This window comes from Schistocerca nitens, chromosome 8 (assembly GCF_023898315.1).
Source record: "Schistocerca nitens isolate TAMUIC-IGC-003100 chromosome 8, iqSchNite1.1, whole genome shotgun sequence".
Taxonomy (NCBI): Eukaryota; Metazoa; Arthropoda; class Insecta; order Orthoptera; family Acrididae; genus Schistocerca; species Schistocerca nitens.
This window is the reverse complement of record NC_064621.1, coordinates 51,054,370-51,077,954: the sequence shown is the minus strand read 5'-3', so window position 1 is coordinate 51,077,954 and position 23,585 is coordinate 51,054,370. Positions and strand designations below refer to the sequence as shown.

The 23,585-nt window shown below is 42.1% G+C and overlaps 1 protein-coding gene across 1 annotated transcript in view; it reads right to left on the bottom strand.

Moving 5' to 3' along the window:
- Positions 1 to 1,713: 1,713 nt before the first annotated feature.
- LOC126199152 (gastrula zinc finger protein XlCGF8.2DB-like) overlaps positions 1,714 to 23,585 on the bottom strand; it is a 46,799-nt gene continuing 24,927 nt past the window's right edge. Inside the window, exon 3 of the mRNA XM_049935908.1 lies at positions 1,714 to 2,169. Within this exon, the coding sequence (XP_049791865.1) occupies positions 1,714 to 2,169 (456 nt within the window). The remainder of the gene's footprint in view (positions 2,170 to 23,585) is intronic.

Genomic DNA, 23,585 nt, shown 5'->3' with positions numbered 1-23,585 from the left:
AGTTGAGTCCCATAGTGCTCAGAACCATTTGAACCATTTGAAGGATAGTAGCAGAAATTCAGACAAGCACCTGTAAAGCAGAACTGAAACTCGAATAACTGAAGGGACTGTGCTATTTATGAGGCAAGAATTTGCGAAAAGACTGAAGCAAAGGAGATTGACAGGAGCGGAGAGTTATCCTTGAAACAATTTAAAATTTTTGCAGTTGCGTATTAGCTTGGAACTAAGGAACATATATCTAATCCGTTCCGCTAAAAGTACATTCCCGTCTTATAAAGAGAGCTAAATATCAGAAAACGCGGGGAACAAGAATCTGAAACATGGAGAAACAAACGAGTGTGTGCAGTTAACATTACTAGAGCACTGTTAAATAGATAATCATCAGATGGAACTAGGCTTTTCTACCAAAATCTTCAAGAGAATATTGCATTTTCTAAAGCATATTTGTTATTATCGAAAAAGCTGGCAGTGCCAGTAAATTCGAGATACATTTCACCAACGCTTTTGCATGTGGTACTGCGCTGGATCAATATTTATAATTAATTACATAATGAATGTGGAAATGTGTTAATATATTTTCAAAGATGTCATATTACTGAAAGATGCCACTCTTATGGAAATTTACGTACGACAATGACTGACAAGAATACTGCTAAGATTCTAATAGAGTTTATAGAGACGATGCATCATTCAATGAGGTAGATACTGAACGCCTGAAGAAGAGTGCTGCGTACTAAATTCATACGACACGTCGAGCTGTATTGGATTACAAAGGATTCACTGCAATGTGCTCCTGCAAAGTGTAGAAAGAAGCGAATTTGTTTGATTTGCTCCGTCGTTTTGGTATAAAGGAAAGCAGACCTACTAGAACATTAAGAAGACGTAAGAGAAAGTGGCCAAAGAATTTCTCAAGATGAGACTGTCTTCACACGAAACATGTAAATGCTATAAGAATGAAAAGCACCACAGTTTCATGTAATGTGTTTTCATCGACTCTGGTTAGCAAAATAAATAACCGTTGACAATCTATCTAAGCATCTAAGAGATGGGTATAGAACATTTTGACAGAAATATTTATTATTTATATCCCATCACTAATCTTTTTGTTGCTCCCCCCAGTATGACAGTCTCCTAAAAGAAACTGGATATGGTGAAGTGGCAATTTGGCGTTGGATGAAGTTCAATTTTATGCTCTTTCTGAATGGTGACAAAAAATATAGACCGATTTACGCAAGAGATATACCTTTTTTTCGATTTACTTGCTTGAGTTTTCGAGACACTTTTGATAATGAAATTTAATTTGATGCTGTTTCTGAATCGTAACAAAGAATATAGACCGATTTACACAAGATATATAACTTATTTTCGATTTAATTGCTTGAGTTTTCAAGACACTTTTAATAATGGCACTGAATTTCCCGAATTTGATGATGTGGAGTAAAATAAAAAAATGAAATCGTGCAGTCTGAGCCAAAAAGTAGGTAAGAAAACATAAAATTACGACTGAGTAGCTCTCAAAGCTATCGGGAACGATGGAAGGGCTTGAAAAAAGAAATAGAGAACAGTATTCCACCAAAAGCAACACTGGTAAGTAAAAATAAAATACGATAACAGTTCTTAATGTGGATGCTGCTACATAATCGTCTCTTACATTTAGTAACTGTCACTGCCTCGATATATTGGCTTGTGGTGACCGAGGCAGAATGTGAGCGATTATGCTGTGTGGGTGGCTGACGGAGCCCCGAGGGACATAGCGGCGTCGCCAGCAAGCGTGACGTTTCGGCCGCCGGCGGCGGCTGCATCGTCGGTGCACTGCAGCACGTGCTGCACCAACTCGCCCGACACGCGCATGATGACGCTGGTGCTCGGCGCCCTGACCACGGACCCGCCGCCGCCGCCGCCCCCGCTACCCCCGCCGCCACCGGGAGGCGGCCCCGGCGCGGTGCACTTCTTGCGGTGCGTGCGCATGTTGCTGGACTGGCTGAAGCGCGTGCCGCACCGGTCGCAGGCGTAGGGCCGCAGGCCCGTGTGGCAGGACATGTGCGCCTTGAGGTGGTGCTTCTTGGTGAACGCCTTGCCGCACTCTCCGCAGCTGTACGGCCTGATGCCAGAGTGCAGCCGGAGGTGGAGCATCATGTTGCTGCGGTCCGCGAACTGCTTCCCACACACCTGCGCCAATAATAACAATAGCTCTCAGCTCGTGCACCAAACTCATTCACAGTGGAGTCCTGCACTCAAGGGGTCACCGATTTTGCTCACCTCGCCCGCGATTTTATCAAATACATAGACGCAATAAATAATACTGTAGTATGATGCCTTTCACAAGTGTTTCCAAGTATCACGATCCTGTTGAATATCATAAGGGTACAAACCGCCGAGCAGAGGCGCGGACACAACAGGCTAATATGGCAGACTGTAGGTCTTCCTATACTACATTCCAGCCGTCATTTTCGTTTATTTATTTTTCATAATCTTGGTAATCATTGTGGTACAATATTGGTATTGTGTATTTTATTTGTTGTTGCTGTGGTCTTCAGTCCTGAGACTGGTTTGATGCAGCTCTCCATGCTACTCTATCCTGTGCAAGCTTCTTCATCTCCCAGTAGCTACTGCAGCCTACATCCTTCTGAATCTGCTTAGTGTATTCATCTCTTGGTCTTCCTCTACGATTTTTACCCTCCACGCTGCCCTCCAATACTAAATTGGTGATCCCTTGATGCCTCAGATCATGTCCTACCAACTGATCCCTTCTTCTAGTCAAGTTTTGCACAAACTTCTCTTCTCCCCAATCCTATTCAATACCTCCTCATTAGTTATGTGAACTACCCATCTAATCTTCAGCATTCTTCCGTAGCACCACATTTCGAAAGCTTGTATTCTCTTCTTGTCTAAATTATTTATCGTGCACGTTTCACTTCCATACATGGCTACACTCCATACAAATACTTTCAGAAACGACTTCCTGACACTTAAATCGATACTCGATGTTAACAAATTTCTCTTCTTCAGAAACGTTTTCCTTGCCATTGCCAGTCTACATTTTATATCCTCTCTACTTCGACCATCATCAGTTATTTTGCTCCCCAAATAGCAAAACTCCTTCACTACTTTAAGTGTCTCATTTCCTAATCTAACTACCTCAGCATCACCCGACTTAATTCGACTACATTCCATTATCCTCGTTTTGCTTTTGTTGATGTTCATCTTATATCCTCCTTTCAAGACACTGTCCATTCCGTTCAACTGCTCTTCCAAGTCCTTTGCTGTCTCTGACAGAATTACAATGTCATCGGCGAACCTTAAAGTTTTTATTTCTTCTCCATGGATTTTAATGCCTACTCCGAACTTTTCTTTTGTTTCCTTTACTGAATTTATTATTGCAAATACCAGATACCTTGTTCAAATCAGGTGCAGCTCGGTATGCTTTCACTGCAATAGGTACATGAAACTATCGATAAATTAATGATCCTTTATTATTTCTTGATTCACTTCACTGCAAATGTACCGCAAATATTATTGTTTTTATTACGGTTCCTTTCCGAAGAAATACCCATACAAGTGTTTGATGGTAGACTCGGATAAAAATTAGACTGTAACGCAGGACGGGCAAACTTCCAGTCTGCCCCCTTAATTTATCGCGGTGGCGCCGCCGGTCGACAGACGATGCTCTCATGTTTTTTGCAACGGGCTATTAACACCTCGAATGTCGATTTTTCAAAAACGCCTGAGAAACACAGCGTACTAGAGCCGCATTTGTTACGTCTAAGTATTTACTACAGTCGTGCGAAAGATGAGCAAAGTCGGTGACATGGAGGCTTGCCTTGCAAGAACTTTACAGCTTCTGACATTAGGATCAACATTGTATAGACGGAAAATATAATTCTACACCAGTCACAAAGTATTTAGTTCGTCAAGTATGTGACATGACAATTAAACCTCCATCATCATGACGAAAGTATATTTTACATCACAATGTTTCTGCGATGTCACATAGCCAATTTGGGTAAAAGTTTGATAGCAAACAGAAGATGCATAAAGACATTTATTGTCATTTGTTGTTTCCTTCCCCATTTTAATTAACTATCGTACGCATCATAACATATTCGGTAATGGGTATCCCTGTACCACAGCAGCGCAGACAATGGATCTACATGTCCTATGATTTAAAGAAGCACTTGCAATAAAAGGAAGCAAACGATGTAGCTAATTTATTGAAACGATGTCACATACCTAGAAGTATTTGTGGCAACGTAGTGTGGCTACTTAGTGTGGTTTTCGTACATGTGTGTGATCGAACCTACGTATTTTTCACTTAAAATCTCAACAAATCAGTACAACGCCAGATGCGTGGACTAAGACCAAGACAGTTGACTTTTTTTTCGTGTGAAATCGTTGTGGAGACACGGAACAAGATTTCTGCAAAAATGGTGGTTGCATATGCATTTCACGTAGTTGTAAACAGCAACAATGTATTCACAAGAAAGCAAAGGACACAGAAAATTGTCTCTTTTCGAAGGAGACTCATTCATTAGTTATTTCAAACAAGGGAGATAAAATGAGAAGGGTACGTATTTGAGATATCTAAATACTTATTGTGTCCCAAATCTGTGAACGCTTTTTATGCGGCTGGTCCCGGCAGAAGTTCGAGTCCTCCCTCTGGCATGGGTGTGTGTGTTTGTCCTTAGGATAATTTAGGTTAAGTAGTGTGTAAGCTTAGGGACGATGACCTTAGCAGTTACGTCCCATAAGATTTCACACATATTTGAACATTTTTTTGTCAACGCTTTTCAGAAATTACTTCACACTTACAGTCTACCGTCACATTTAGAAACTCAGTCTATTACCTTCTGAGACTAAAAAGGAATAAATGCATTCTTACACGCAACTGAGATACGTTCAGGAAAAGTTATGTCTAACTATAACCAGTGTTTGCCTGCTGTAAAACTATTGGGCTGGTTACATACAGAGTCTAAATATGATGTTTTTCTTTAAAGACCTAAATTCGTAGATTTAGGATCTGAAAAGCACGAAATGCACAAAAGCTGGCAGTGTCCATTAGAGCCCTGGGATTTTCCGCTATAGAACGACTGGTTAATATACATGACGATTCTCTCCAACGTTTCACAACTCTCAAAGAGACATTTTAGAGTAAACGGAGGGACATTCATATTGTAAAGGCTGAAATCTAGCGAAACTAAAGGAAAGTGCTTTACATTATTCTATTATTTAAAAAAATGGAAAGGAAAGGACAAAGGCAGAAATGACGTTCCTTCAATTGTCTGCGTGACACAGAGATTCATCAAGCTGCAGCTGTAATAGTACTAAATATGAGTTCCAAGCGGTTTGCTGAAAGTGATAAGCGACAATTGCAAGGATCGCACTGAGATCCGGTTTAAAGTTGTGAAAGGCAATGCAGTTGCTGAAGTTCATCAACAATACGTTCTGCTTTATAGCTAAAATGTAATGAACTGAAAAAAAACATTACAACTATGCGTCAGGAACTTAAACGATGAGGGAATAAGGTTAGAGTCCATGTGGCGTTTCAGTTCAGGATGAAAGTGGAAAGTGATAGTAATGTTGTTTCACCAACCATTCCAAATTCACTGAAGTGATTTTAGGGAACCAATAAAAACTTAACCCACGATGTTTGGGTTGAGACTTGAATACCTCTCCCATATATCACTGTAGTATCTTGAGCAAACAAATTTTGTTGCAAAAATGTTACAAATATTTGGTGCCAAAAAACATACATAAACATTTATACTATGAAAACCAGCTTACGGTTTGTAAATTTTTCCAGTGACCTACATCATAGTTAATCCACATCACTAGAAATACAGAAAAACGAACAGAACTCTGTCTGATTGGTTTCAGAAGTAATCGGTTTAAAGACAAGTTCCAAGTGGTTGAGCGGACAAGTGTGAGTTTCAGACTGATTCCGACTTACAATTGTGAAAGGCAATACAGTTGCTGAAGTTCATCTCAAATATTTCCACTTCATAGCTAAAATGGAATGTTTTGGATAAATATTACAACTAAGTATCACAGACATGAAAAATTGAAAGCATAAAATACATCTACTGGTCAGTTTACCTACTACTCTGAAGAACTGTTTCGATGGAAATTATTGAACAGTGTCCCAAAATCTTACACTTAGTAGCAATTAATGATGACAATCAGGTTTTGGAACAGAAGAGGAAGAATAATTAAATTTTGATGCAGTTGAACATTCATTAAATATGCTTACATCTCCTGAGCGACACTGGCAAACTGATTTGTGCTACTCAAAACAGTTGGTGAGGGATGTTGTTGTAGAGAAATGGTTTACTGTACAACAGTATATATACAGGAACTGTCTGTAGCCTGGTGCAACTGACATAATCCTTTAGAAGAAAATCGGGATCTATTTATCACGCGCTCTTAGTAGCAGTATCAACACAACTAATATTTAGCTGCTTAAATGATAAGGGAATACAGTCCATGTGATATTTTAGTTCATAGAGAAAGAAAATGGATACTTATAGCAATGTTGTTTCACCAATTAATCCACAAATAACTGAAGTGATTTTAGGAGACCAATGAAAGCATAAACCACAATGTTAGGATTGAGATCTGGGTACCTCTCCCATATGTCAGCCCAGTGTCTTGAGCAAAGAAATTTTATTGAAAAAAGTTATAAATATTTAGCACCAAAAGGATTACATCTATGTCTATACTGTGAAAGCCACCTTGCAGATTGTAAATTTTTTCAGTGATTTCCATCCTAGTTTACATAACAAGAAACACAGCAAAATCAATAGGAATGAGTTTAATTGGTTTCAAATAATTAACTTTAAATGTGAGATCACAGTGGTTGTGCTGAGAGTAATAACAGACAAGAGTGATATTCATATTCAGAACTGATTTAAAATTGTGAAAAGCAATGCAGTTGCCAAAGCTCATCATCAATGCTTTCTGTTTTATGGATGAAACGGAATGAATAGGAAAAACATTAACAATTTGCGTCAGAAACTTAAATGATAACAGAATAGAGTCTGTGCAAGCAGTAGTGCAAAGAGAGCATCAGGCCACTTTGTTAGTGCAGGTTGCATACATTCAGTGACAAACTTCATTGATCTGTGACCCCCTCTCAGTAACCTGTTGTTCTTCTAAGTTGTTTGTAGCTCCTGGGGATGATCTGTCCTTCAGAGGAACTCCCCCAACCTTCCCCCTCCTCTTCCTGTTCCCCCACTCCTCTGGCAACCTTCAACCCTCCCACCCTCCCATTCACCGATAAAAGCGCACTTTCAGGCCTGAGTTATCAGAATAGTTCACTCCCATTCTATCAATTTGATTGACTAATTAATTAAACTGATCATTTAATTAATTCCCCCTTATAGGGAATCCCCCAGACAACCCCCTCTCCTCTCCCATCTGGAAATTGGCTGGAAAAAAGAGTAAGTTGATTGGCCATTTGGCGGGAAATCGATTGCAGAGTATGGAATATTGCTTAAAAAATTCTGGTAGACAAGGAAATCTATGGAATACTGTTTATTTAAACAATTTATGGGATACAAGGCAGTGTACAGAATATAGTTCATATATTTATTTAATGAATTTGACGATAAATCGATTACAGTGTTTGGAATATTGTTTACACAATTTCTGGTACATAAGGCAATGTGTGGAATATTGTTTATTTGAACTATGAATGGGATACAGAGCAGTGTTTATTTAATCTGGCAGTGGAGTGTAGTGGTGTGGTATACAAAGTGTTTCTATTTTTAATTGCTAGATGGCACGTCGCACTGCTGTCTAGTTCCAGGTAGCTGTCACGAGGTAGAGTGGTAAAATTGAGTTTCCATAACTTCGTGAGGTGCTGTTGAAACAAGATGGAGCACGTTGGTGTTTGTGAGATCCCAACACACCACTCTCGTCCCGCAAGAAGAAAAGTCATGCTAACAATTTCATTGCATTTTTGAACGTATTATCTGTCAGATATAACAATGAATTGTAAAATTAATAGCAAATATTGTTACAGACGGAACGTAATGGGCCAGAAGCGGACCAACTACAAACGTTTATTGATGATGTACTTGATGTGGAGCCTATCGATTCCAGTGATGAAGATGAAGAAGTTGCTGCTGTTGTAAGTGATCACGACACATCATTAGAGCAGGAATAAGATGAAAATGGGGTCAGTGATAGTTATTATCTTAGAAAATATGGAACAATGAAATGGCATTAATAATTCCCGTGATCTAATGTTAGAACGAGGTTGCACAATATTATTACCCACCTTCCAAGTGTCATTGGTAATGACAAACACTATGCTACACCATTAGAACGTTTCAGTCTATTTATATGTCCTGATATTATTGAACAAATTGTTTTATGTACAAATAAGTGCATAGAGAGTCAAAGTGAGAAGTATTCACAGGAATACCTACTGAAACCTAGAACTAAACACGAAATGATGGCAGTACTAGGACTCCTGTATTTAACAGGGACACACAAGGCAAGCAAGAGTGGAAGATTTTTGAGCATCTTATGGAACCAGGATAGATATTTTTCGGGCATCTATGTCAGTCCAAAGATTCCGATAACTCTTGCAGTATCGTCGTTTTGATGACGATACCCGAGCAGCAAGACAAGAAGTTGACAAGCTGGCTCCAATTAGAGATGTTCTCACCCAGTTTGTGGGTAACTGTAAGAAACATTTCTCTGACAGTGAATATGTTACATTAGACGAAAGTTAGAAACGTTTTATGGGAACTGCTCTTTCAGAACGTACATACCCACAAAGTCAGCAAAGTATGGTTTGAAAATCTTGGCCTTAGTTGATGACTTAGTTGATACTCTCTGAATTTAGACGTCTATGTAGGTCAGTAGACAGCTGGGCGTTTCAAAGTTAGAAAAAAATAGAAGACTTAGTGGAACGACTTATACAACGAATTTCGAGTTCTGGTAGGGATGTTACGACAGATAACTGGTTCCCAAGTTGCAGCCTTATCTCCAAAGTTTTAAATGAACATAAACTTACAATGGTTGGTACAATGCGGAAGAACAAGACAGAGATTCCACCATTATTTGTAAATACATGAGTTCGAAGAGTTCATGCCAGCATTTTCACTTTTCGGGAGAGCAAAATTTTGGTTTCATACGTCCCCAAAAACAATAAAATGATGTCACTGATGTCAACAATGTACCATGATGCTGCCATTGATGATTTAACAGGTGATATGGATAAACCAGAGATCAATACTTTCTTAAATATTACAGAATGTGGTGTTGATGTAGATGAACTCTCTGCCTCATATGATGGATGAAGAAATAGCCGACTGTGGAAACTGATCTTATTCTTTGCTCTAATCAATATGGCAGGAATTAATGCCCAAATAATTTATGATTCTAACACAAAACAGGAACATATACGTCAGAAGTTCTTGAAGAATTTGTCTCTTATTAGGAGCCAAGTGAATCAGAGACAAGATGTGGATGTTGTAATTTTGTCCAATGTCCAAGGAATGAAGACCGAAAAATAAATATACTTGCAAGAGATGTGACAAATACTCATGTATGAACCATTTAGCAGCAATGTGTGATGATCGTGTCAGTAAGGAGAAATTAGATGATGAGTCATGATAAATGTTTTTTGCATAATGAGTGTGTTGTGGTATAGTCTACACCTAAAACATAGTTTGTTCACAGTAACCGTATAATGTATAACAAGTAAATGTAAGTCACGTAATTTATAGTTTTTATGTTTTCCCACATCATACGATATTTTTTGTTAATCTGATGTATTTAGTTATTTCAGTTCAATAAGTTTGCACCTAAAAATTGTCAGTATGACTCAATATTCACAGCTCGTATATGACTAGTATTTGTAAACAAATTCAATTTTATTATTGCATCTGTATATTAATAACATTGAAAACTACTATTATGGAGAAAGAGATGTTAGGTGAAAGGTTAGGGGCCAATTAACATCATGTATCATTTCCTGTTACTGCCTTATTGACATAAATACCTCTGAAACAGGTAGCCCTTTGGTAATCAGTTTCAGTTAATTAGAACACAGATTGAGTAAGATACCAGACGTCAATAATAGGGCAATCAAACAGGAAGGCCTTGATTAAAAAGAGTTTCAGCTAACCCATATTATGAATAGCTCTTAATTTAATTAAAAGGGAACAGGAAGGCCATCAATAATAACAGCTTCAGTAAAGCAAAAGTATCAAATGCAAAGCAGGCAAGGTCATCCATAAATAGAGCTTGAGTTAAACAAAATTGCTATTTTCAAAGCAGACAGCCATTCTTTAACAAAAGTTTCAGTTAAGTAAAATTACCAAATAAATATCAGGCAGGCCTTCAATAATAACAGCTTGGGTTGAAATTACTAAACAGCAAACAGGCAGGCGTTATTTAATAATGCTTCAGTTAAATAAAATTACCAAATGCAATGCGTCCTCCGTCGTGTTGCCTGAGAAGGGATTAATCAGTACAACCATGCCAAGTCATATGGAAAAGAGGGCACTCTCAGTCCAGACTTTCTCTCCCTTGACTGTGATTGCGACTTATCGTGACTCTCTTTACGAGCCTCTAACTCACGATTAAGTTCGAAATTTCTGTGCTTCATGTTCTCAAACTGCTTTGTTAATGCTTGCTATTGCCGAGTTAAGGCAGCAACTGCGACCGCGGTAGTAGGACGTGTTTCCACCATTTTACGTACTCTGCTCCCAACTTAATTCAACTGATGGTTTTTTAAAAGAAGGCAAAAAACAAACTCCCATTTAACACTACACAAAAAAATGTAAACACTAATTAATTCCTCCGGGGATTCATCGCCCATCTACACTCTCTACAGCTACTAGACAGATGACCAGTACGACTACATACAGAACAAACAGCTGCTACAGCTCTGGTACGCGGCAACACGTACCCAGACAAATTACAAAACGAACACCCCACTGGCACTACATTTTCACGTCCTCCATCATCTCTAGACGAAGATAAGCACACTGCTTCCTGTGGCTCCACAAAAGTAACTAATATTATGTACCCTAGCTCATACAACTAACTCTGACAACGACATCAGACATCAAAAATAGCGTAAATAAAACTTAGACTCACCGCAACACATTGTGCTGAGCTGGTACCTACATCAAGTGCCATTGCCTTTCACCACTCAACTGAAACCAACTCTCTCACCAAAACATAGCGAACATATCCCGAAATGACCACTCATGACACCAAATTGTTACAACCCCTGAAGCTCAGGGCTTATAATCTGTCAGAACGACAGAGAGGTGTGATTTGGGAGAGAGGGGTGTCTCACGGCGAAGCGTGCAGAGAAATAGTGGCAAGTGTGTCATTAACTTTATTGCATCGAAAGTACACACCGGACCTTCGGCTGGACTCGCTAATAGCGCCGCACAGCGTGAATGCATGCATGGGTCAGTGGCAATGCCATTACTGGAATCTGCACCATCGGCGCCTGGCCGCCCAGTCTTGCAGATATAGCGCTCCTGCTCATGTTACGTGGCCGCCACATGTATTGGCAGCACCCGTAGCCCTTAACACAGCTAACTGCTGCCTCAAGCACAGCTCGTGAACCCCTTGTAGAGCGCTGAAGGTAAACAGCCGTCCGCCGTCGTTGTAGTGAACCTCAGCAGCTCCGACCGTCAGCCAGCTCAGTCAGCGGTTGTAGGCAGCTCTGTAAGAGGGAGACTGCGAGTTCGCACCTCAGCCCCACCTGTGCGGATGGCAGCTTCCAGACCACCAGACGATGTCATTCAGAGTGTGGAGGCCATCAGCCCTCTCGAAACTTGCATTGGTGCGGTTTCAATGTGCGGTCTCCCCATCACAACTGAAATGTACCTGTGCAGCGGATGTTGGAGGTAGTTTCCGTAGGCCAATTTGCCGCCGATATCCATCACCAGAAGCTCACACTGACTGACCTGCAAATTAAACAATCGTCTTCTCTCCAGCTCTAAAACCGGGCGGAATGGCGGCATGACTGCCCGATTTGAGCCTCCGGCCTCATTTATACTTCTTTTCCCTACTCCTCTTAGTAGCTCCTCTGGAGGGGACGAGTGCTCTTTAATACACTACTGGCCATTAAAATTGCTATACCACGAAGATGACGTACTACAGACGCGAAATTTAACCGACAGGAAGAAGATGCTGTGGTATGCAAATGATTTAGCTTTACAGAGCATTCACATGAGGTTCGCGCATTTGGCGACACCTACAACGTGCTGACATGAGGAAAGTTTCCAAACGATTTCTCATACACAAACAGCAGTTGACCGGCGTTGCCTGGTGAAACGTTGTTGTGATGCCTCGTGTAAGGAGGAGAAATGCGTACCATCACGTTTCCGACTTTGATAAAGGTCGGGTTGTAGCCTATCGCGATTGCGGTTTATCGTGTCGCGACATTTCTGCTCGCGTTGGTCGGGATCCAATGACTGATAGCAGAATATGGAATCGGTGGGTTCAGGAGGGTCGCCGTGCTGGATCCCAACGTCCTTGTATTACTACCAGTCGAGATGACAGGCATTATCCTCATGGCTGTAACGGATCGTGCAGCCACGTCTCGATCCTTGAGTCAGCAGACGGGGACGTTTGCAAAACAACAACCATCTGCACGAACAGTTCGACGAAATTTGCAGCAGCGTGGACTATCAGCTCGGAGACCGTGGCTGCGGTTACCCTTGACGCTGCATCACAGACAGGAGCGCCTGCGATGGTGTACACAACGATAAACCTGTGTGCACGAACGGCAAAACGTCATTTTTTCGGATGAATCCAGGTTCTGTTTACAGCATCATGATGGTCGCATCCGTGTTTGGCGACATCGCGGTGAACGCACATTGGAAGCGTGTATTCGTCATCGCCATACTGGCGTATCACCCGGCGTGATGGTATGGGGTGCCATTGATTAAACGTCTCGGTCACCTCTTGCTCGCATTGACAGCACTTTGAACAGTGGACGTTACATTTCAGATGTGTTACGACCCGTGGCTCTACCCTTCATTCGATCCCTATTAAACCCTACATTTCAGCAGGATAATGCACGGCTGCATGTTGCAGGTCCTGTACGGGCCTTTCTGGATACAGGAAATGTTCGACTGCTGCCCTGGTCAGTACATTCTCCAGATCTCTCACCAATCGAAAACGGCTGGTCAATGGTGGCCGAGCAATGGCTCGTCACAATACGCCAGTCACTATTCCTGATGAACTGTGGTATCGTGTTGAAGCTGTACCTGTACAAGCCATCCAAGCTCTGTTTGACTCAATGCCCAGGCGTATCAAGGCCGTTATTACGGTCAGAGGTGGTTGTTCTGGGTACTGATTTCTCAGGATCTATGCACCCAAATTGCGTGAAAATGTAATCACATGTCAATTATAGTATAATATATTTGTCCAATGAATACCCGTTTATCATCTGCATTTCTTCTTGGTGTAGCAATTTTAATGGCCAGTAGTGTAATTACCGCAGCCCGCTTCAGCCCGAACACACAGGTCACTGAGCGCTGTACAAACTGCAATGTATGGGTTCTTCACAGCACATCAGTGCCCTGAGCTGCCCTGAATACTTCCCACTTGTCTACAGTGCCCGCTGGGATGTGGCTTATCGCCTGCGAACAATGTCTTAATCCTGCCTCACAGAATAGGTTGCTAAATATCAATATCATCTGCGTTTTTCATCCGATGTACCACTCGGTCCCTTAACTACTACCTTCCAGCCATAGCTGCACGAAATTTATAAGAATTTCGCAAACCTGTGCCTGTACTTATTCGTGAGACAACAAATTGCAATTATGATTCCCCATCTTTCCCTATGTGGACGGGAATCTCAGAGCATTCTCGCATTGTTAGGATAAAGTTGGAAATTGAAAGATCTCCCCACATTGTCTTTGACCAACATTCCGATTTAATTAGCAGCTGACTAGAAGTAGGAGGGTACTATACTGACAACATTCCACGTCTCATGAAGGGACAGAGCGAGCTAAATCTGTAGCTGCTGTTTAGGGAAGACTGTTCTGTACCAACCTTACTCACGGCACCCATTCAGGTGCACAAGATCTCTCCAGCTGCACGTTCTTTGAGGATGTTAGCACCCCATATTGGGGGATAGTAGATATAAGAGTATTGTGATAACAGTCAGTTAAGAAGAAACATGTGCTTTACGCTTGATGGAGCTCCAGATGGACAGAGTTTAAAGCATTTTACGTAAATCAACTGTGCTAGCATTATAAAGTACTCTTCTAGTATCTGGGATTAGTACCAAGGAGGTATTGCCAAGAGAGAAATGACATAAACACATGCATGGTTCTGCACTTAAATACGCTGTAGTGTTAAAGCCTTGTGTTTTCTGAAATAATATTCATTAGGAGTGCAAAGCTCTTAATAGTGTAGCATAGGATATACATGTCCCCAATGTGACATACATCCGCCCTGCAAGTTTTCTATCCCACACACTACAGTGACAAACTTTAATACGGTAAAACTACTTCCTTCCACACCAAAGGAAAACAGTCTTCGTGACGCATCCCCAATATAGCTTTCCAGACGTGTATCCGTACATGTGTACTTTTTCTCTTTTTCCTACTGCTGTCACATACTCGTCCCCATATACAAGAATGTTGCTGCAACAAGCAGAACATATGCAAGTACTCCCTCACTCCCCCTCAATTTCTCCGCACTTTGACATATTTTCCCTGAATTTATATGTATTTCCATCAATTTTCGTCATTTTATCGATTTTATGCCCCTTCTGCCCATGCAATAATGACCACTTTTCGCCACGCATTCTTGGATTGCTTGTCAACACCTAACACAAATGTACTATTTTTCTGGTTGGACGGTATATTATGGCACTGTATTAAATACATCCAGTTACCTCCAACCAGTCACCTCCAACCACATATTCTACAGTTGCAGTGCATTTTCTCTATGTTATGTATGGCTATGTCTGTGTATGTATCAAAGATGGCTCCCATGACCTAATTCTCCCGCTGGTGGATCCACCTTCGGAAATGGAATTCATTTCAGGATACAGTGCGTGGTGGATCCACCTTCGAACCATATCCTGGACGTAGTGTATTGAGAATAAATTTTAATTTTAATGATCAACAGCCTCAGTTGCACCGTTTACCTAGAATTTACCTTGGTTTCAAATGGTTCAAATGGCTCTGAGCACTATGGGACTTAACATCTATGGTCATCAGTCCCCTAGAACTTAGAACTACTTAAACCTAACTAAGCTAAGGACATCACACAACACCCAGTCATACCTAGGTTTCAGTCGGGATAACTCAACCTTCTTCAGAATAACAGCAACTACCGTTTGTCCATAGTGGACATCGTCAAGCTAAAACTACAAATCCATAAATTATCGTCAGACTGTAAAACTTATCTAAAACTGCCTCGGCCCCATACCGCTGTACTGGAACTCACCTTTGCCTCTCGCTGGCAAGTGCTGTACCAAGGAGAGCTTCTGTAAAGTTTGGAACGTAGGAGACCAGGTGCTGTGAGGAGGTGCCGTGAGTCGTGATTGGGTAGCTCAGTTGGTAGAGCACTTGCTCGCGAAAGGCAAAGTTCCCTAGTTGGAGTCTCGGTCGAGCACACAGTTTTAATCTGCCAGGAAGTTTCACATTACAGAACAGTTATTGCATTTTTTTAACAACAGTGTATCTCTTGAGGTAATAGTGATATTCATTGTCGAATGGGCATTTCCAGCCTCGTCAGGCCCTCGTCAGCTGGGGTGGGGGGGGGGGGGGGGGGAGGGGGGTACAAAGAAAAGTTCCAGCCGGCCGGCCAATCGGTTGTTGTCCGCAGCTGTTGGGGCAAGTTCCTGCCGTTGCGCCCTCTGGCTAGGTGAATAGAGAACCAATACTCAGTAGGTGGGCTTTGTTTGCGATCGCGCGTGTTTCGAGTATTCTTCGATTGTTATGTCGGTATTTGAGTTGATTCAATATCGATCACTGACGCTGGCGTTGTATGTTGGTAACATCCAAATTTCAACCACTCCAGTCATCCCCAGTGTGGTGTCACCGCCAGACACCACACTTGCTAGGTGGTAGCCTTTAAATCGGCTGCGGTCCGTTAGTATACGTCGGACCCGCTTGTCGCCACTATCAGTTATTGCAGACCGAGCGCCGCCACACGGCAGGTCTAGTTTAGAGAGACTCCCTAGCACTCGCCCCAGTTTCGCAATATATATAGATAGTGTCGGAAGTTCCATGCGGCTTTTCGCGGATGATGCTGTAGTATACAGAGAAGTTGCAGCATTAGAAAATTGTAGCGAAATGCAGGAAGATCTGCAGTGGATAGGCACTTGGTGCAGGGAGTGGCAACTGACCCTTAACATAGACAAATGTAATGTATTGCGAATACATAGAAAGAAGGATCCTTTACTGTATGATTATATGATAGCGGAACAAACACTGGTAGCAGTTATTTCTGTAAAATATCTGGGAGTATGCGTGCGGAACGATTTGAAGTGGAATGATCATATAAAATTAATTGTTGGTAAGGCGGGTGCCAGGTTGAGATTCATTGGGAGAGTCCTTAGAAAATGTAGTCCATCAACAAAGGAGGTGGCTTACAAAGCACTCGTTCGACCTATAGTTGAGTATTGCTCATCAGTGTGGGATCCGTACCAGATCGGGTTGACGGAGGAGATAGAGAAGATCCAAAGAAGAGCGGCGCGTTTCGTCACAGGGTTATTTGGTAACCGTGATAGCGTTACGGAGATGTTTAGCAAACTCAAATGGCAGACTCTGCAAGAGAGGCGCTCTGCATCGCGGTGTAGCTTGGTCGCCAGGTTTCGAGAGGGTGCGTTTCTGGATGAGGTATCGAGTATATTGCTTCCCCCTACTTATACCTTCCGAGGAGATCACGAATGTAAAATTAGAGAGATTAGAGCGCGCACGGAGGCTTTCAGACAGTCGTTCTTCCCGCGAACCATACGCGACTGGAACAGAAAAAGGGAGGGTATGACCGTGGCACGTAAAGTGTCCTCTGCCATACAGCGTTGGGTGGCTTGCGGAGTATAAATGCAGATGTAGATGTAGATGTACAGCCGACTTTGCTAGCGATGGTTCACTGTCTACATACGCTCTCATTTGCAGAGACGACAGTTTTGCATAGCCTTCAGCTACGTCATTTGCTACGACCTAGCAAGGCGCTATATTCAGTTACTATGAATGTATTCTGAACAGAAAATATTGTGCATCATGTACCGTCAAGAGCGACGTTCATCATTAATGGATTACAGTTAAGTATCAAACTGATTACAACAGCTTTCTGAATTCTAATTCCTTGTCATGTTCCAGACCTCACGTCAGTATAGTCCTTCCCTCCTCACGCCAGCCTGCGTGAGCTAGAACGCCTCCACTCGTAACACGGTGTTGGCTCTTCTGCCAACTCCACACTCAGATGCTCTCCATGGCCAGGCGTTCCTCTCCAGTGGGCAGAGTGCGGCTTCTGAGCTGCCGCAATCGCCGAGACATGTATCCCTGGGGGCAACCGACTCTGTGCAACTCTCTGGCCTGTGGCACTGCGTGTGGATATCGAGACATGAGTGCAAGGGACGCACGAGTGTTTCAGTAACATCCGACGGATTGGATTGCAATACCCTGCAGTGGACTCTGTGTTGCAGTGGTATTTGTTGTTCTTGTTGTCGTTGTCTCTATCCTATCATGCACTAGGACCTTCCTCTCCATTCTGAATGTAGGGGAGAGAACCAATTTAGGAATTGTACAGTCGTTTAAAAACCCAATTGCAACATCAAATTCTAGATTTATCAATTTGTTGTTTCCGATAGCGGTATTGCGAGCTCTCGTCTATCCAGCCGCTCCCGCAAATTGTTTGTAATTTTGTGGTAAGATCTTATGGGACCAAACTGCTTAGGTCATCGGTCCCTAAGGTTTCACACTACTTAATCTAACTTAAACTAACTTACGCTATGGACAACACACACACACAGACACACCCATGCCCGAGGGAGGACTCGAACCTCCGACGGGGGGAGCCGCGCGGTCCGTGACAAGACGCCTTAGACAGCGCGGCTACACCGCGTGGCGCAAATTGTTTCAGGACATAATATGCAACTGAGCTGAAATCTGAAATTTTCAGCTACCTCCAACGTAATGGACTTCCTGCTAAATGACATAATTGTGCCAGTATAAACCAATAGGAGGCAAGGGGGAAAAGTCTGGAAGAGGAAAAGTAGGGTTGGAAACCAGGCATTTGCGGCATCAAATCCTCCAAATATAATAGTGCTAGTATTCACGAATTGCTATCCTGGGTGAAAGTGAAGAAGAATTAAATGATTTGCTGAACGGAATGAACAGTCTAATGAGTACTCAGTATGGATTGAGAGTAAATCGAAGAAAGGCGAAGGTAATGAGAAGTAGTAGAAATAAGAACAGCGAGAAACTTAACATCAGTATTGACGGTCAAGAAGTAGATGAAGTTAAGGAATTCTGCTACCTATGATGCAAAATAACCAATGACGGACGGAGCAAGGAGAATATCGAAAGCAGACTAGCTATAGCAAAGAAGGCATTCCTGGCCAACAGAAGTCTGCTAATATTAAATATTGACCTTAATTTGGGGAAGAAATTTCTGAGAATGTACATCTGGAGTACAGCATTGAATGGTAGTGAAACATGGACTGTGGGAAAACCGGAACAGAAGAGAATCTAAGCACCTGAGATGTGGTGCTACAGACGAATGTTGAAACTTAGGTGGACTGATAAGATAAGGAATGAGGAGGTTGTACACAGAGTCTGAGAGGAAAGGAATATGTGGAAAAGACTGATAAGGAGAAGGGACAGGATGATAGGACATTCGTTAAGACATGAGGGAATGACTTCCATGGTACTAGAGGGAGCTGTAGAGGGCAAAAACAGTAGAGGAGGACAGAGATTTGAATACATCCTGAAAATAATTGAGGACGTAGGTTGCAAGTGCTACTCTGAGATGAAGAGGTTAGCACAGGAGAGAAATTCGTGGCAGGACACTTCAAACCAATCAGAAGACTGATGACAAAAAATAATCCACCAATAGGACGCAAAACTGACCGTACGCAAAGGATGTGGTATCCACTACTTCGTTTAGGACAAAGTTGGGTTTAGTGTGGTACATAACAGACTCTACCTACATCTTCTAGAATGTCTTTGTTCCATCCGCTGCAGGTTTCCGCAGCAATGGAAGTGTGAGAGCAAAAGAATGTACCGACTACCCGTGCCATGTCTGCATGAGGGGTGAAAGTGACAGAGATGGAAAGGAGGAGGGGTGGGGAGACCTGATGGTCTGTGTGTGTTTGCATATGATGGTTCATACAAACAGGAGGCATCCACTTGAGAGAGAGAGAGAGGGAGGGAGAGCGTGTGTTCTGGCGGAATATCTTGGGTATCAAATATCAAAGGGTGTCCGCCACCTGACTCTTTGTTTGGGTATTAGCGTGACATGCAGTATGCACGTCACATGAGGCAGCTGGCGGCTGGTGCGGCCGGCAGTGGTCAGGAGGTCCGAGCGGGCATAGTGTGGCCTGTGCAATTAGCAATATGTGAAGTGGCTGGCCAGACAAAATGGTCAAGGCGTGCGCGTGAAATGCCCTGCATTCGATGTGGAAGATTTTTAACAGTGTCATTACATTTGGTGGGTTATGTTGATGGTATTCATCGTGAAATTAAAAAAAAGTCCAATTGTTTAAATATCGCTTACTGCCTTGTCACCCACAACATGTATAAATAAGCAGTGTTCCACACACTGCAGTCAATTTTTAGATAAATAAATAAACTATATTCCAAACAATGCCTTGTATCCCATAACTTTTTTAAATATACAATATTCCACCATTACTTGGACTACCAGAAATTGTATAAACAACATCACATAACTGCAACTGATTTCCCGACATTTTCTTTGAATAAATAAAGAAAAAAACTATATTTAATATACCACCTTGGATCCCACAAATTGCTAAAATACACAATGTTCCATACATTGCCTTGTCTACCAGAAATTCTTTAAAGAATATTCCATACACTGCAATCGATATCCCAGCAAATGGCCAATCAACTGAGTCTTTTTCCCACCAATTTCCAGTTGGGGAAGGGGAGGGGGATGGCTGGTTCAAAATGGTTCAAATGGCTCGGAGCACTATGGGACTCAACTGCTGAGGTCATTAGTCCCCTAGAACTTAGAAGAGTTAAACCTAACTAACCTATCACAAACATCCATGCCCGAGGCAGGATTCGAACCTGCGACCGTAGCGGTCTTGCGGTTCCAGACTGCAGCGCCTTTAACCGCACGGCCACTTCGGCCGGCGGGGTGGCTGGAGGATTTCCCAGAGGAGGAGGCGTTATTTAATTGGTCAATTTAATTAATTAGTCAATCAAATTGATAAAGTGGGAGGGGGTTATTTGAATAACTCAGGCCTGAAAATATGCTTGTATCAGCCAGGGGGAGGAGGGGAGGGTTGTAAGTTCCCAGAGGATGGGTGAGGCGGCAGGGGAGGGGCACAGGTGGGTTTTTTCTCATATGGATTACTCTTGGGGGGCTACAAACCACATAGCGGAACAATAAATTAAGGGGAGGGGGCTAGAAATCAATCGAGTTTGCCCCTGAATGTATGCAAGCCACACTAACAAAGTTGCCTGATGCTCTCTTTGCCCTACCACTCATGCGCTATTTCAGTTCACGAAGGATGAAAGTGGAAAGAGACAGTGATGTTGTTTCACCAACCATTCCAGAATTCACTGAAGCTAGTTTAGAAGACCAATGAATATTGAAATCGTGATGTTAGGACTGAGATTTCAGTAACTCTCCCATATATCACCACAGTGTATTGCACAAACAAATTTTGTTGCAAAGAAACGTTATAAATACTCAGCGTCAGAAACCTAGACCTACATCTATACAGTGAAAGCCATCCTGCAGTTTGTAAATCTTTTTTAATGATTAATATCCTAGTTAATCCAGATAACTAGAAATACAAGAAAGTCAGTAGAAATCAATATAATTGGTTTTAAAATTTTTAGGTTTAAATATGGGATCAAAGTGGTTGTGCTGAGAGTAATAAAGGACAAGTGTGAGGTTCGCATTGAGATCCGATTTGAAATTGTGAATGGCAATACAGCTGCTACAGTTCATCACTAATATCTTCCGGTTTATAGCTAAAATGCTGTGAGGAACATCATTCCAACTTTGTATCAGCAACTTTAAAAATTGAAAGTAAAAAGTATATTCACTGGTCAATTTACTTACTGCACTGAAAAACTGATTCAACTGAAATTAATGAACAGTGGCCTACCCTAAATAGCAATTAATCATGACAATGAGTTTTTGAAACAGGAAAGGACGAAGGCTCATTACATTTTCTATTCAGTTGAATGCACACTACCAATGTTTACATCTCCTGAGAGACACTAGCAATTGGTTTGTATTACTCAAAACAGATGGTGATGAATGTTCCAGTATAGAAATGGTTTACAGTACAACAGTATTTGTGTAGGACCTCTGTGTATCCCAACGAAATCGATATAGTCCTTTAGACGAAAAACTGTGTCCTTTCATCATATACAGCTAATAGCCTCTCTGCATAAATAAGGAACATGTTTATCAAATATGTTGACATCACTAATTTCAAGGCGCTTAAATGATAAAGGAATAAGGTTTGAGTCCATGTGGTGTTTAAGTTCATGGAGGGTGAAAAAGGAAAGTGATAGTATGTTCTTTCACCAACCAGTCCTATAATTCCCTGAAGTGATTTTCGGAGAACAATAAAAATTAAAATCACGATGTCAGAATTGAGATCTGAATACCTCTCCCATATATCACCCCAGTCTTTGGCGCAAACAAAATTTTAATGCGAAAAAGTTTTACATACTTAGCGCCAAAAAACCTACATCTACACTCTAAAAGCCACGTTACAAATTGTACATCAGTTAACCCACACATTTCAGAAATATTGCAACTTGAACAGAAGTCAATCTAATTGGCATTAAAAGAATTAATTTTCAATTTGAGTTCCAAATGGCTGTGCTGAGAGTAATAACAGACAAGAGTGAGGTTCACACTGACATCCGATGAAAAACTGTGAAAGGCAATACAGTTGTTGAAGTTCATCACCAATGTGTTCCGGTTTATAACTGAAATGTAATGACTTAGAAGAACATTCCAACTTCGTATTAGGAACTTCAACGATAGGGGAAAAAGATTAGAGTCCATGTGTTATTTCAGTTCATACAGCATGAGAGTGGATAGTGATAGTGATGTTGTTTCGTCAACCATTCCAAAATTCATTGAAGTCATTTCGGGTAACCAATGAAAACTTAAACGATAATGTTAGGATTGAGATTTGAACACCTCTCCCGTTTATCATTTCAATGTCTTGCGCAAATAAATGCTATTGAAAAAGATGTTTAAATACACTAAAGCGCCAAAGAAACTGCTACAGGCATGCGTATTCAGATACAGAGATACGTAAATAGGCAGAATACTGCGCTGCAGTCGGCAACGCCTATATAAGACAACAAGTGTCTGGCGCAGTTGCTGGATGGCTTACTGCTGCTGCAATGGCAGGTTGTCAAGACTTAAGTCAGTTTGAACGCGCTGTCATATTCGATGATGATGATGTTTGGTTTGGGGGCGCTCAACTGCGCGAATATCAGCGCCCGTACAAATTCCCAACCTTTGCTCAGTCCAATCTCGTCACTTTCATGAATAATGATAGAATGATGAGGACAACACAAACACCCAGTCATCTTGAGGCAGGTGAAAATCCCTGACCCCGCCGGGAATCGAACCCGGGACACCGTGCTCGAGAAGCGAGAGCGCGACCGCGAGACCACGAGCTGCGGTCTGTCATGTTCGGCACAGGAGCGATGGGTCACAGCATCACTGAAGTAGCAATGAAGTGGGGATTTTCCATACGACCATTTCACGAGTGTATTGTGAATATCAGGAATCCGATAAAATATCAAATCTCCGACATCACTGCGACCGGAAAAATATCGCGCAACAACGGGACCAACGACGACTGAAGAGAATCGTTCAACATGAAAGAAGGGCAACCCTTCCGCAAACTTCTGCAGATTTCAATGCTGGGCCATTTTGCGAACCATTCAACGAAACATCATCGATATGGGCTTTCGGAGCCGAAGGCCCACTCGTGTACCCTACAAGACTGCACGACAGAAAGCTTTACGCCTCCCCTCGGCCCGTCAACAACGACAATTGACTGTTGATGACTGGAAACGTGTTACCTGGTCGGACGAGTCTCGTTTCAAATTGTATCGAACAGATGGATGCGTACGGGTAAGGAGACAACCTCATGAATCCATGGACCCTACATGTCAGCAAAGGACTGTTCAAGCTGTTGGAGGCTCTGGAATAGTGTGGGGCGTGTGTAATTGGGGTCATATGGGACCCCCTGATACGTCTAGATATAACTCTGACAGGTGATTCTTACGTAAGCATCGTATCTGATCACCTGCATCGCCGGCCGCTGTGGCCGAGCGGTTCTAGGCGCTTCAGTCCGAAACTGCGCTGCTGCTACGGTCGCAGGTTCGAATCCTACC